At 37.3% G+C, this 16,308-nt stretch overlaps 1 protein-coding gene across 1 annotated transcript in view; it reads right to left on the bottom strand.

The window, feature by feature from the left end:
- Positions 1 to 16,308, bottom strand: part of gpc5c (glypican 5c) — a gene marked incomplete in the record, with an annotated part of 104,127 nt that overhangs the window by 27,651 nt on the left and 60,168 nt on the right. The window contains 1 exon segment of the mRNA XM_014031977.1: positions 3,124 to 3,244. Within this exon segment, the coding sequence (XP_013887431.1) occupies positions 3,124 to 3,244 (121 nt within the window).

The following is a 16,308-nucleotide window of genomic DNA, read 5'->3' as shown; positions in this document are numbered from 1 at the left end:
CACACACACACACACACACACACACACACACACACACACACACACACACACACACACACACACACACACACACACGCACAATATGCTAAAGCTGTAAACTGATCCTGATATAATTTTCTTTTTCAGCTTAACTAGCAACTTAAATTTTAGTCAAGAATAAAAGAAGATGAACACAGTTCTCCTCCGCCCATTCTATTGTAATCACATGAAAGAGGAGCTCAATATAATTCTGGGTGAGAAAATTCAAACCTGAAAACCTGTTAATAATGCATAGCTTTTGAGATAACCTTGTGCCTTAAGGGTGGGGTGTGCAGTTCAGAATATTTCTGATTGGTGAAACATTTTTTAAATGTTTTATTTCTGTTTTTTTACATAAATTAAATTGGAGATCAAAAAGATAAAATAAAATAATTTAAAAAATGCAAGACAGTATGCAAAATTTCACTTGGAGTTGTACTGGATATGGCGGAAATTGCAGAGAGTTTAAATGTGTTGCAGCTCTAGACCACAAAAAATAACCTTAACTAAATTGAAAAGTTTTCCAGACACCTGTGACAACACAATAACTCAGCACTAGCAAATTATCACATACAATACATTCAAAATTTTAGCAACTCCAGAGCAGACCACTGATCTTAAAAAAATTGTAATAATAATCAACATCAGTTTCTGTTCACTTTTCAAGGTTCGGCTTTGATGTCTGATGCCACACATAAACATGTAAAGGGCAAGACTAAAGAAAGATCAATTCCGAGCACAGCTGTTGACAGAAATGACTTTCAGCCAAAAAAAAAATGTGACAAGTGTTATAGGACTTAAGGTAAAAAATAAATAAAAATACAAAAATCTGGATGTTTTAAAATGCCAGCTACTTACTAACAAAGCAAGTTGGAAAGTTTGAAATTTGAAGAGGTTTGATCACTAAAACTGCTTCTAACAGGCGGAATTGTAAAGTAACTAAGTACAAATACTTTCTTACTGCACTTAAGTAGAATTTCTAGGTACCTGTACTTTASTTGAGTAATTATTTTTCAGCCTACTTTTTACTTCTACTTCTTACATTTTCACACAGTTATCTGTACTTTTATACTGCTTAATTTCTTTTCAAAAAGCCAAGAAGTAGAAAGTCGTTACTTTTATTTCATTGTTGCTTGTTTTCATTCCAGCTTGTTATTGTAAAAAAAATAAATACTATCCATTTAAATTGTGCTTCCTAGATAGAGTGAGTTTTATTGTGGTTGAATGAGAAGTTTAAATGTATAAAATTTTGATACTGTGTTACATAGTTTGTACACAAACAAATCATGTCACACTCCAGCAGGACATAACAGACATATGTAGCCTAAGGCTTTGAAACTAGCCCAAAGTGGGCCAAATCTGGCCCACCAAAATGTAACATAAATTAAACATTATTTTAATACCACACAGTCATTTCTGCAGTTTTTTGGAGGGAGGTCACCTCCTAATAAATGTTCTTACAGAAAATCAAGCTGCTCATTTTTTTAAATCAATACTTTTACTTTTAATAATCAAGTACACAAAATATCAGATACTGTAAGACTTTTACTTAAGTAATATTCCTAAAGGAGACTTTAACTTTTACCAAAGTATTTTTTTGGTAAGATACTTGTACTTTTACTCAAGTATCACTTTGTGGTACTTTATACAACACTGAGTAATATTCCTAAAGGAGACTTTAACTTTTACCAAAGTATTTTTTTGGTAAGATACTTGTACTTTTACTCAAGTATCACTTTGCCGTACTTTATGCAACACTGCTAACAGGAATGATAAATAAAAAAAAATGTTGTTTTTGTTGTTGACATTTTAATGGAAATAATTCACCATCTAATTTCAGAGAGCAGTAATATCAGTAAACTTTTATTTTGCTTGTAAGGCAGCAGCTTAAACACCTTGCAGTGTGAGCTCATGTGCTCAGACACATTTCTGCCCTCGTTTAAATCCTACATTAATCCTACTCATCCTTCTCTAATAAACGGCACAACCATGAAACTCAGCCAAGCTCTGTCACTCGGTCTAGATGCAAAGTGGGCTTTTTCAACCCTGTAAATGTCAACGGGACGCCCGCTCAACTCTGCATAGTTTCCATGACAACAAGGTACTTGACAGCCACTAYGCACGGTAGGATGTTGAAGTCTAACGAGAACGATCTTGAACTGTCAGCGCCAGACAAGTTGACAGTCTGGCTGAGAGATATGAGTGATACACGATGCAGACAATCGAGCCGGGGAAATAATATTCATGAAAAAAAATAAGAAAGACTGAGATAAAAGTAGGAGGATGAATTCAGGTAGAGGGGAGAAAATAAAATAAAAAGTTTGGTATGAGTGCACAAAAGGAGCAAAGCAGAAAGTCTAACAGAAACAGAACCAAAGACAAACGACAACACGGCAGAGAAAGATCTTTTGATGTGTTGGAAGCATGGGTGATCAAATAGGCAGAAAAAAGGTAAAATCAGGGGAAAGACAGAGATCTGGTGATGGAAAGAGAGATGGGAGGTGTAATATCTGTCTGTCTGTGGGCATAATTTACAGGGTAACAAAAGGGCAGGCAGTCAAAGGGGAACCAAATCCTTGTCCGTTTGTCTCATCAAATGGCCTCTAGGGAAAGTCTGAAATGGTCCTTTTCTTCTTGGCTCTTTTCAGCCCTAAACCCCATCTACATGACAAACAGCGTCACTTTGAAGCTGCTTGTGTCATCTAAGGCTATCTGTCACTCACGCCTGACCTTTTGCTCCAGCCTCTCATCTTTCTTTTTTTGTTCTTTTTTTCCTTTCCTGATTAATTCACCTTTTTGTCAGTTTTCCTTTTCACCTAATATCYTTTTCATTTATCTTTGATTTTTGCCTCTATTTTTAAAACAGTTTTTTGGTCTCAAAATAAAATTACAAAGCATTTCAGTCAATCCACTGACAATGTGTGACACTGACTAAGGAGAAGTGATATTTGTGTACACTTTCATAACTGTTTAAAGTTTGTTTTTACTTAAAGCTCTTTAGCTCAGGTCATGGTTAATACAACAATAAGAAAAACTAATTACAGTATTCATATGTATTCTGCTGTAATTAGACATGCTATTGTACTCATGAAAAAATGATCCTACCTGGTTGAAACACTCCAAGCTTTCCTTGACCTCAGCCATTAGTGGGTCCATACTGCGAACTTTGAGCTCCGGGTTTTGCCTCTGCGCAGACAGACCATTTCCTACAATTCTGCCTGTATATCTGAAAGGTAATAAAACAATGCATACATAATAGGAACTTAAATTAAAAAAGAAATAAAAACATATTCTGACATGCAGCACTTTTGATATTCACAAATGTGGATTATTGTTATTAGTATTATTTATTTTATTTATTGATTTTGATATGTTGTTGATATTTGTAACACTGGAGAAAAGTGTCCTAAATGGTATAAACTTGTGAAGTAAGTTATATTTTTTTCTTCTCGTTAAAATACACAAACAATCATAAAAACAAAATACAAACAAACGTGAGACAACTGTGCATCAGCAGGTTTTAACACAAAGAGTTTGTTTAAAACACAACTCAGTTTGAGAATTTAAAGTCAGTGCTTCCATTTTGCACTGTGGTTTTCCATATAGACATTATGGTCTTGTCCAGATTACTTTAAGACTTATTTATTGCCACTTTTAATTCATTTATGAGGTAAATAAAAGCACTGGAGAGGAATGACATRTTCTGACAACAAATCAATTGCTGCTTCCTGCAGCAGTCCGAGGCTGATAAAGTGATTATGGATGGTTATAGTCAGTGTATTTATAAAGATGTCTTTATGAGTGTGCATGTGCATTTTGTGGCTGTGCACATTCCCATGTATTCATCCGAATATGAGTGGAGGCAATCATAAAAGTGCTGAAGCTGAGAATCTGTGTCCCGTGATCTAAAGCAATGTGTTGATGAGGTCTGTGCTCCATCATCCTGCTGAAACGGCACTTTACCGATCAGGCCCATAAACATTTCTTGCTCAGCCCCTGTCACGCTGCATGTTAACTTTACAACACATTGTTCTTTTATTGTTCAAAATTCCTCCTCCTGGAAGAGCTTGTATTATTTTACTGTATTTGTAAAGCTGACTATGTGGTCGTCCCAATAGGCACAGATAAACAGATAATCCCATTTCTGTTTCGAAAACAGCTAAAGCTCCAACCCTTGCCAAGTCTACCGTAAATATTTTCCAAAGAAAAACAATTCATAGATTTCCGACATCCCCAATTTGAGTAAAGTAATTATTGGAGCAGTCAAACATCTTCCCATACTGTGGTTGAGAGGGTGGTTGGATGTTTTGTTTTTTTTTTTTGGGAAGCTTTTCTGTCTCCAGGCTTGGCGTGTGATAACAGCATCGGCAAGGAAATGAGCTCATCAAATTGGATGCTAATAAAAGGGACGTGTCATGGTGCATCTGGCACAATGCTTAGCTCTATATCAACTTATGGAAGGAAGTGGGTTTTTTTTCAGTGTACAAAGGATGAGATGACTGACACAGCAGGACATCAAGTTTGACCACCTGATTCAAGTTCACTGCAGCTCCTGTTTATTTCAAAAAATTGTGAACAGCAAAATGTTGCAATGCCAAATATGATCTCATTTACAAAATAAATGATAGCTTTCTGTATAAAATACTCAAGGTCACTAAGCATGCCGACTACCTACACATGTTTAACATCTGACTCATGGCTCTCTGACAGCAGAACTTTAACACTCYCCTGTGAATGAACAATTAATGTGCTTTGTCTGTTCGTTTTCTCTGCCAGCAGCACAGACTAGCAATGACCTCCTCTCCCTATTGCCCTGTTGCTAACCTCCAAGTGAATGGTCTTACTCTTTTGAAGGCCTGTAAAAATGTTTATTGGGGTTCAGAGAAAAAAGAAAAAAAATCACACACACAAAAAAAAAACACAAATTAAAAATTCATTTTCAAGGTGCAGGAGGCGATAACAGAGATAACCTGCATCTAAATACAGTATTTCTCTGAATATGATAGAGATTTAGCTCTAAGGTGGATAACATTAAAAATCAAGCATWTTTGTCATWTTGTTCAAAGAAGATTGTCTAATGTAACACTGGGAGGTGGGGGGGGGGGGGGGGTACGAGACTGACTCCAAAAGTAAAATACAGTTGACTATTTTTCACTTGTGTTCTGTTTTAAAATATTCACTAATGTCTGGCTGGAGCATTTAATGAGTTTGSCACACTCATCAGGGACTCACTAAGTTCGATCTTTGTGTGTTGTGCATGCATCTTTTCCACTACTAGGCAACCTTTATTTATTTATTTCATTTTTTTTCACAAAACATTACTATTTGGCATAACCTTTGTTTAAAGTAAAAAAAATAATAATAATTTTTGAATATTTTCTTAAAGCATGAACAAACTAGACACCAAGACCCATTAAAACACTGACATTTTTTTTWAAAAATGCAACTTGAGATTTTTGTCAAAACTCCATTTTGCTCACTTGTAAATAGAAATAAATACTCACAGAAAATAATTCACAGTAGGTTTGTTGTGCTTGGGGCTCGACACTTTGTCCAAGGTAATTTAAAGTTAATTACCTGGATATTTGCTTTGGTAAATCAAATCAAATGTCCCATTTTTACGATGTTCTCAAATTTATTAAATTCATGTTATGATGTGGTATAAAAATATTATATTAAATTAATAATGTTAGGATTAAACTGTCCATGCGTAAAACAATTTAGAGCCACATACTGTACAGGCATGTTTAATCATCTCTAAAATTAAAATCAATCATGTAGACACAAAGACTGGTCCCTACTGGCAGCAAAGGAAATATTACACAGCAGGTCCTTGTATAGCCTCGAAAAGTCAAATGCTCTTGTTTGACATATGAATTTTTTTAATGTGGCATCCGAAAGACCAGACCTTTCTGCAAAATGAAATAAATGAAATGCAAAACTGTGCTCAAAAGTATTTGTTGCCTAAATTCTTGTATCTCTTTAAACACAAAAAAATCCATCAACATGTTCAAGTTTCTGCTAAAAATGCTGTTTATATTATGTCACATAATAATTTTCAAAAAAAAAAAARGAAAGAAAAGGAGCAGTGCAATTTCCTCTGATTGCTCTTCTGGAAACAAAAACTTCAAAACCTGACCAAGGCCAGAGCTGAAATCAAGCGAGCGGGCTGAGTAACCAGCTAACTTTATGAGCAGGGTTTGGACATGCTGACATAGTCTCAACGAGTGGTTTTGTTCTGAAAGGCCAGACTGTTCTCACACGCTGTGAGCATAAAACTGAGCCGCTGTTCTACAAACACAAAGCACATTAGCGAGCTGCTGGTGAAAGGCCATTTTACAAACATTTAATCAACGTGACCTATGAGTACACGCTGCCTCTTTGTTAGTAAATATGAAAATGAGCAAATGCATACAAATGCTCTACGAGGCTATCATGCCATTAGAACACTGGGACAGCACTAGGAGCTGCCATAACCTCTAATTTGCTCCTAATCAGGAGTGAAAATAAATGTTTCAAACATCAAACAACAGCAGAAAAAAAAGGAAATGCTGGCAAAAGTTTGGGGTTTTCTAGCAGAAGAGGTTTTAAATCCTAGTTGTAAGTAATATAGTCTGCTGAACTTCAAAGGCAACATTATTAAAGAGGAAATACTTGGATCATAAAATGTGCTTGAAGAAACTGCAAGCAAATAAGGTGGGGTCATCTGCAGGGCAGGCAAGCTCAAGCAGTGTGCTTTTCATTCCACGCTCTATTTCTTTTATCCACCCTGCACCCCTACCTATTATTTTCTGTTCCTAAATGATCTCTTCAAGTCCACCAAAACTTCTTAGTTCAAGTCATTGTTTTTTTTTTCTTTCTTTACTCTTTCTCCAACTTTACCTCCTCACCGCAAGCTGTTATACTGTCTTTGGTAACCCAACTGAAAGCCACATGTCATGGTTACCACCAGTAACTACAGATTCCTGGTAGTCTCAGCAGCATTGAAGCATGTTGTTATAGTTTCTTTCCTGCCTAGTTCYTCGTTTTACCTGATTTGCAGAAAAGAGTAGAGWACCCAAAAGTTGTACTCTAGTAAGAGTAGCAATAATTCAAAATCGTTTTTACTCAATTAAAATTGAGCCCTGGTCTGCTTACAGTAGATCAGGGCTATTTAACTACATTGTTCGGGGGGGCACAATTACTCAAAAAAAACCTTTTTTGTAGGGGTGCGGGGTCTCATTGGTGTGTGAATTTGGCCTGAAGGCCACCACATGAATAGCGCAGTTTTACTGCATTTTCTTGTCCTAAAAAYGGCACAACAGGCTGGGCAGATGGAAAATACCTTTACAGCAAAGCATTGTGTACCTACAAGAGGCGTCACTTTAACATCAACTGCAGGTTTGTCTGTGTGTATCATTATTTTTTCATTAAAATTGTCTTGTTCTTCATTCAGTTAGGTTACTTATGGTGGATAGATTATCCAGAGAAGCGATACTTCAGAATAATATTACTCAAGTACAAATAAAATGTACAGTATAGCAAAATTACTGCTAAAAGGTTTTTTTTTCAACATTATATTCAAGTAAATGTATAAATGTAATTAGTTAATACCCGCCTCTGCTGATTTGTCTCCTGACTTTGCTGTTGCAGATGAAATATTAGGAATTTAGTCTGTGAATCTGCATGGACCTAGCCTGGCCCTTGCCTTCCTACACAGTTCCGAGAACAGAACGTCAATTTTCTGTGCAGTGTCTGCTTGTAGTTTATTTCACCTAGCCAATCAGCAAACAGAAGGTGGAGTTTTGAATGACGTTAATTTTCTGCGCAGTGTCTGCTAGTTAGTTTAGCAATGGCAGTGGAGGAAGTGAATGAAGCCAGTCCGTGTTGATAAGGCTTCCAAATTAAATTAAATTTATCTGACAAAGCAGCAGCTCTCATCTACAGCCGTCTCGTTTGGCTCGGTACTTTTCTCCTCTCAGCAGGGTTGTTTACAGTGCACGGGATTTACCGTTAGCATCTTAGCTTAGCCTCATTCACAGTGGATCTGGCACACATACGCGGCCAACTGATCCAATCATTTTAAACTTCAGCAAAGGCCACGCCTCCGGCAAGAATCACTTTTCTATAGTCGAGAGTCCAGGCCCTCGTACGAAGCAAAGTGAAGGACATGGGTCTGGTTTTTACCAGGCTAGCATGGATCTGACAGATTCGGTAAAATACGTTTCTGCACCACTTTCAACAAAGACTTTGAGAAACATTCAGAAATATTTTAATTGAAAATTAAAAAGCATAAAGCTGTAGTTTTGCTACCGGTTTGACCTCTGTTTTCAATTCTCACTGCAATTCCCAGCAGCAACACTTTTTTTAGATTTGTTCAGGCTTTGCGAAGCTGCTCTCAGATAATCTATTTAGGAGCTAAGTTGAAGGTACCATGTGGGTTTTGATGTCCTGGCTGGTAGCCTACAGAGCCGTCTGTCATCCTTTTTTTCTCCCTAAGGGTGGCAGTGCGCTCTGATGTGATGGCTCGGCGTTATAGGCAGAGTCAGAAATATAAAGATCAGTACAGAAAATGCAGTCGTGTTGGCAAAAACAAACACTGTCGGAGGAGTTAGATGCAGAACCCAGGAAATGATGCTTGCATGTTTTGATGTTAGACAGAATCTGTTTGGATGTTTTCAATCTAACATCTTTCCGTAACAGGGCTTGCSTGCATGACTAAACAGAGGATGATGAGAAACTCCCCAAACTTGCTAAGAAATCATTTATATTTTTGTGTTTTTGCTCACCAAACTGAAATGGTTAGATGGGAATAAAAAATGCAATAATTCCAAAAAATACCAATAAAAAAACTTCCAGTGTCAAATAAGCTTTAAAAGTATGCATTTTATAAAACAATTTAATACAATGCAATTAAATGAATGAATTTTAGATGGCTGCTGTGTTAGCATTTAGCTTTTTGCTTTGTAAAAAAAATTAGGGAAAGCAGGTAGCCAGCTTATCGAACAGATGTAAGTATCTTTACAAATCCTTAATGTTTGGCTGCTGTCTGAGAATGTTTCTTTAGTACAAGAAAAAAAGGGGTGTTGGGCGGGGGGAAGGGGGGGCTGCTCATATAAAGAACAAAACTAAACAGTTGTCAGACTGTTTTAACTCMTTTTAACTCTATAGGCTTGTGTCATTTCAGCTGAGAAGAGATAGATTTTGGAGGTTTATATTAGTGAACCTTTAAAGATATTGCCTTGGACTTCACCTGAGGCACAACACCTGCACTTGGCTGGAAGTACGGCTGTCTTTGCAGTGCTATAACTCAGTGAAATAGGGCTGTTTATGGCTGTGTGGTTAGTCTGAAATTACACACCTCTRTATTGGTCTCAAATGCTTTGTCACTTCTGAAGAAGGTCCCCGGTTGATTTTACTAAGGCCTCACTGGTTTATTGAATGGCTGCACTGCTATGGCTGTATAGCTTAACGTCCAATTTCTGAAATCACTCATGGCTATTGCACATTAAAAGTTGAGACACTGCAGTGAAAAGGTGTTATTTCATGTACACTTTCACACTGTTTTTGTTCTTATCATTTATAATGCGCTCAAACATGTGACTGGTCTTTATTGGATCGAGTTGCTTTATCGCTCCTCGTGCATTTTCTCCCCAGTGCACTACTCTTTAGGTGGCTCTAATTCGGTATTCAGTCATTTATGTTGCTTTTTATTTGATCTGTTTAACATTTGTCTTAGTCCACTATTTTAATAGTGTCCAGATTGTTATGTGGTAAAACAAGGGAGCCAGAAAGATTGTTTGTTTCTGCATTTGTTTGTATATTCAACCATGTGGTTTGGCAGCTGTTAACTTGGGTGTGTTTTATCAGATTGTTCAGATAGATGAAGATGAAAACTGACCCCGGTTCTTCCTTACTCAATCGACCATGGTCTTGTGGAAATGTGCCCACCTACTGATAGCCAGAATAAACATTTTATAAAGTATTTATTTGTTGTTGTTACTTGTTGTTTTTGGCCATATTCAGCGTCAAATAAAATACCACGGAGAAAGTTTTGAGAAAGTACTGCTGACCAAACTCACAGTTCTTGTTTATATCGACATTGAAAGAAAAAAAAAGAAAGAAAAAGAAAAATGCCCTTAGCCATTATTTCCAGCATGGCATGCAAGCCCTTAACAAATCATTTCTTCTGGATTTCGACCAGACTTTGTCCCATCTTGGTATGCACTATGGGTCACAGTGATCTGAGCCAAATCCTGATAGTTGGGAGCCGAAACTGAGCAGGAGTAAGAGAAGAGTATGATGAGAAAGAATGACTGGAACCTGATCAAATACTTGGGTGCATATACTTACGGGTAATCACATGCTGTACTTATCCCGCACTGTGATTACCTTGTGCCCCAGAGGTGTTTGATATCATTAGGGCCATTGTATTGCTGTTTCTGTCTGCAGGCTAGGTGAGAAAATATCTGCTGCTTGGCTCATCATCGACCCATTAGTAGCCTGCATTCGGCCAAGCATGTTTCATTTCAGTACTACTCCAGGCTAATGAACATGTGTTGATTTATCTAACAATCACAGCAACAGCAAAGTGTCAAATTAATTTTGTGAACGAGAGCTGCTCTTGGCAACAACCTGCTCATGCATCTGCTTCCCCGCTCCTTTTTTCCATAAGAGGACGACAAAAAAAAAAATACAGGACTAGTGGTGCAGGACAGCAGTAAGCTGAATTAATGTATGAATGAATAAGTGAGGAACATATACCTTCAAGTTTAGTGGCTACTCTGATAAAAGGGGAAAAAAAGTGCAGCCACACTGCATCCATGTGGTCAGAATCATGTATTGAAAGCAGAATTCATTGTCTGAAACATTACAACTCTTGAGTTTTACACTTAAAAAATAGTCTGACAGACAGCACTTACAGGTGAACATGCTTAAAGTTAACTTCAACCAACCCAAATTTTGTTGGAAACTAGGTTCAATGGTGACATCTAAAACATTTCATGGTTTTTATGGTTTCCTACTTTCTGTAAACACAGTGCAAACAAATTTTCAAGTTCAAGCCACTATACCATAAATACAGAGACTTTCATATAATTTAAAACTGTCTAATGTTAAATAAAAAAAGAAGAAAAAAGTTTATKTCTGCAACAAACAAATTATACTGTGTTTTGGGTTAAGACAGCACATTATCCATTATRTGTATATTTGGGTTCTGTGGTTATGTTGATGCTACACTAAACCTAAAAATGAAAAATAAAATGTTTTATTTATTTATTTATTTATTTTTTGCAATAAAGCAAAAAACAAATCACCACGATGCCCCTCCACAACTAAGAATATGTGACTCCTTCGCTCCACAAAAGCCAAACAAATTCTAAAAAGAAATTTGTCAACATATTTTTTTTCATAGCACTAGTGACAGATATATGGAAACATAAAGTACAGCTGAAGTGTTTAAAGCTTTAATGGTCTCTTAAGGAAAATGCATCAATTAAAACTATAATTAGTTTGTGGCTTGCTTTGAGAACATTCCCAAGCTCGTCTGTCCTGACCGTGCTTGTYGCTGGGCGTAACTGCTCCCCACCTCTGTACGTCGCCTGCCTCCACGTACCAGCAGACGTACTGCTGGCTCGACAGACCACAGAAACCTCTGGGAAAAATCAAAAACTGCTTAGCAGCAGCATTAAATTGGGGGGAACAAATGTTAAGTCCACCCGAACCAAACACAGCGACTGCATGCATTTAGACATTTAATCTGGAACACTTTATTTCTTTGTACACAGACCTTACACACACCATCCCATTCCCCCCCACCCCACCCCATAATGCAGTAATCCTTTGTTTCAGCTCCTCACATATAAACAAATCTAAAATCTACCATGTTTAATCCTGATGTATTACCATTTAGGTTTTAACACGGTGCAACTAGTATTTATACAAAAATAAACATGACTAAAAACTGTTTCCATTTTTTTCAATCATATTTACTATGTGAAATAGGTAACCTAATTACTAAAGCTCAGATAAATTAAACATTGAAGCATAAAATTCTTCATGTACTAATTYTCACATGTACATGAGATTTATAATTTATGTGAAGTGACAAGCCTGCTTCAAGCAAACAATTTGACCACTAGATGGAAGCACTGCACTACTTGTTCAGATTTAGTTTAGCCTATTCTAGGATGTGAAAATGGAGAAGAAGGGAAATAAAAGTGCAATAAAGAAAGAAAGAAAGAAAGAAAGAAAGAAAGAAAGAAAGAAAGAAAGAAAGAAAGAAAGAAAGAAAGAAAGAACCAATAAAACAAACAAATAAACAATGACCTAATAAAACATATATATTTTTTTCATCTTTTCCCTCTTCCAGCCACATGCTACATGCCGTGAAGGACATGGATAACTGAGGTTAGAGGTCTGTGGGGGTTGGAGGGCCAGTTGGTGTTTGGAAGGCAGACAGGGGCAGGAAGGCAGATCCAGGAGAGTAAACTATGCCCCAGAGCACAGACGGGTGGAGTGGATTGTGACCCTCTGGTGTGCTGCGACCACCTGTTTGTCTGCCTGTCTAACTAATGCTGGTCAGGAGGGTGTGATCTAATGCTTAGGGTTGGCATCTTCAGTGTCATTTAAAACCAAGTCCAGGGGGACGGGTGTCTTAACCTGCAAAAAGTTGAACATATCTTCTGTCTATTCTACCAATTTACATTTACATCTTTAAATTGCATTTGTAAGTACGAGATGGTTTTTAAATTAATGCACGGTCCTCCGTGTTTTCTCGCACATCCAAAGGAGAGAAGATTTGTAAAGGTGTTGACTGAGGGGGTCAGAGTTCAAATTCTGCTGCCGCAGGAGGCACGTGGAAGTGCTTCTCACGCCCACCGTCTGCCATGAACCTGTGCGCATTTACCCAAAAGACATGCACAGACAACCCCAAAGAACATTATGCTGATATGCAATCAGTATMCAGACACATATCCCACACATACTTAGCAAGGCAGGAATGCCCCCACCGACATTTAATAAGATGGACATTTGAGAGCATATTGTAGATGGAAAGCTTAAGAGTCAGCTTTAACAGCAGCTATCCAACACCAGAATAACATATATAGGATTATGTACTGCAATGTTGAGCAAGCTGCTGTTAAGGTCTAAAGCGTATAGACGAGAGTGACTGTATTGCAAGAAGGGAGAAGAAGGGCAAAGGTCGGGGATCTGTTATCCAAATGAAATCAGGCACATGGTGGCACTGACAAACACGTGGACAAAATGGCTTTCTTGGCAGAAATCCCAGCCATAACTATCATGTTTGCCACGAGCAGGCTTACAGTATCTGTCAATCAATCACATATTGGAAATTGAACACATCACCATAGGTCAGTTGCTACGATACATTTTGGAAGTCCTGGTTTAGGTTAGGAGAGTTGGACCACTGCCTTAATGAGTGTTTCATAACAGCAGGAGTCACACAAAGATAGTCTCTAATTAGATTTGAAGATTTGTAACTATCTGAATGTTTTAAACTTTTTATTGGTTCATTATCTTATATGTTAATTTGTGATTTGCTTCTAAAGGGAAAAGTCATGATTTTGAATCTCTATATATGAGTTAGGGCTTCATTTATTGATGATGTCAACATGTTTAACTTGTTTTATAAATATCCCCTACAGAAAGCAACAACAACTAATTGCTATACATGTAAAAAGCCTGGGTTTGTAATTTCACCAAAATTTAAGTGATTAAACTGGAAATATTTGAGATTGAAAGCATCAGATTGAACCTTACTGAAAATTTGCTTTGTTCTTTAGCTTCTTAAATTTGGCAAGCAAAATGGATTGTAAACTATTTAATAATGAAATTACCACCAAAACATTCTTTGCTGTAGCTGCTGATCAAAGACTCGTAATATGTAAAAGACATCTTTCCCCTAATCAAATATGGTTCAAGTCTTTAATGCATGCTGTTAACTGCCTCGYTGCATGATAAAAATATAAATAAATAAAAAGAACACTTAATACTGAGTAATGATGACTCCATGGCAAAAYGGTTTGGCTCAAGTCCTTTTACACAGGCCAAAAATGAGCCAAAGGAGTAATAAGTGGAGGTGATTCTCCTCCAAAATGGGCCAAGTCTGCACCGTCAAAGCTAAGTAAAATCTGGCARCCATATATGAACCAGATCCAGCTCAAATTTGGCATTTCTGTATGTAATAACTCATTTACAATCAGGCTCAGCTGCCGCAGCTCAAACAAATATAAATGTCAATATTTTAGGCATTATTTTTAATACAGATTGCTTCGGAAATGTGTCCAAACAAATGGGTGAAAAGCTGATTTTAAACTATAGTGGAACATGAGCGCACCTTTAAAGTYACTATCCTGTAACCAAACATTAACWGTGTGTGTCTTTGTTTGATTGGCAACATGGCAAAGTGCAYATAAACAAATGGAAATATGGCAGTACTTTTCCCTCAATCTGCACTCCTTCACTGCAGAGGCTGCTTTCCCAGGACCACTGAGGGGGCTCATATAAGTAAACCATGATACCAAACCCACTCGGAATTCTAGGAACGTTTTCCCCGTGGTTTCAGGTTACCACATACACATTCTAAACACAGATCACAGACACACACACACAACAGCCTCCACAGTAGCATACTGTACTTTTTTTTATTATTTGTACAGAGTGGGTTTTGTTAATTTTGCTTCTCATCTCTCATGCCTGTCATTCATTTTCATCTTAAACATTCATACATTTTTAGTGGGTAGGATGAAAACCTGAACTTTCACTTGAACTGGCATTGATTATTGAGATTCTGACTGTTATACTAAATACTGCACTTTGAAATGTAATCTTACACAGATATTTACACTAAAACATTGCATGGAATATGGAAAAGCTCACCATATGTCATGTAAACATTACTTTATCCCATAGTCAGCATTYATTTTCATCATGTTTGAAGTCTGATGTGACACATGGGAAAAGGTCTGTTTTCCGAAAAACAATGACGGCATGGTTTTCACACTATGTGAATAATGTTGTGTGTGTGTGTGTGTGTGTGTGTGTGTGTGTGTGTGTGTGTGTGTGTGTGTGTGTGTGTGTGTGTGTGTGTGTGTGTGTGTGATTGTATTCCATGTGTGCTGTCTACACAATACAGACGAAGTTAAATGATCTATACAGTCAGTAACTTATACACACAGATCTAAAGCTGCATGCTTAGATCAAAGCAATAGTCTTGTAATTTGAAAAGCATTCAGTTTGTTTACTGAACTACAAAAGATGTAACTGCTTTCAAATGACTCAGCAGTGAACTTAAAATCACTTTTTACCACTTTAACAAGTGCCACATATGGAACTCGCTCGCCTTCCTCCAGCCAAGCAACTGGTGAAACGTGTGTACACTTTGTGATACAACGCAAGAAAGCTGAAAATTGTTCAGCTTTTGTTACCATTACATGGCATTACAACCAATCAGCAAGTTTCATTGACCGACCAATGTGCTACACACTGCAATTAGCAACCACTTTCAACATGGAGGAWAAAATATATTTTTAGCTGTGTCTTATTTTCCTATTTTATCATACGCTACCACTGAGAAAGGCCCATACACAAAAARGAAACCTAATGGGCACTTGTTGGCGCCAGCTGAAGCTGCCATAATTTAAACAGATTTTCCCTATTTTTARCAGGTATACAGACGTATAAAGCAATCTCACTATAATTTTTCAAGATTTTTTTTGTTTGTTTTTAAAAAACTCTGTTTACTTAACATGTCAGAGCCTGTGGGAAGTTAAAAAAAAACTAACAATAACAACAATAAATGACATCAAATAATCTTGTTCCAACCTGCTCTGCCGCTAGAAATAAGTTCTCCCGTCCTCATTTCCTCCTGCTTTGTRCATACAGAACCTTTGGAGAAACTTACAGATTTTTGAGGCACTGGTAAATGTCAGAAGGGGGTTGACATGTATGGTAAATGGACTGTACTTGTATAGCACCTTTCTACCCAACCAGGATACTCAAAGCGCTTCACACTACAATATGTGTCCTCATTTACACAGCACTCAACTAGATCTCCTATAAAGCTAACGTACAAATCATCTATGGAGACCAATCAGCGCCAATCACATTCATACACTGATGGGTCACAAGAGCGCAATTAGTAATGCTGCCGTTGCTATCGCGTGTGTTGGGTTTCACACCAGTGGCGATGACTGCCACCTGTCGCTGTCGTTTGTCACTCCCCATGTGCCAAGACCTTTAACATGGCCATAATAAAATTTGGACATGGAATGATTAAAATATTTAATT

Source organism: Austrofundulus limnaeus, unplaced genomic scaffold (genome assembly GCF_001266775.1).
Source record: "Austrofundulus limnaeus strain Quisiro unplaced genomic scaffold, Austrofundulus_limnaeus-1.0 Scaffold6, whole genome shotgun sequence".
Classification (NCBI taxonomy): Eukaryota; Metazoa; Chordata; class Actinopteri; order Cyprinodontiformes; family Rivulidae; genus Austrofundulus; species Austrofundulus limnaeus.
This window is presented reverse-complemented; position numbering and strand designations above follow the sequence as displayed.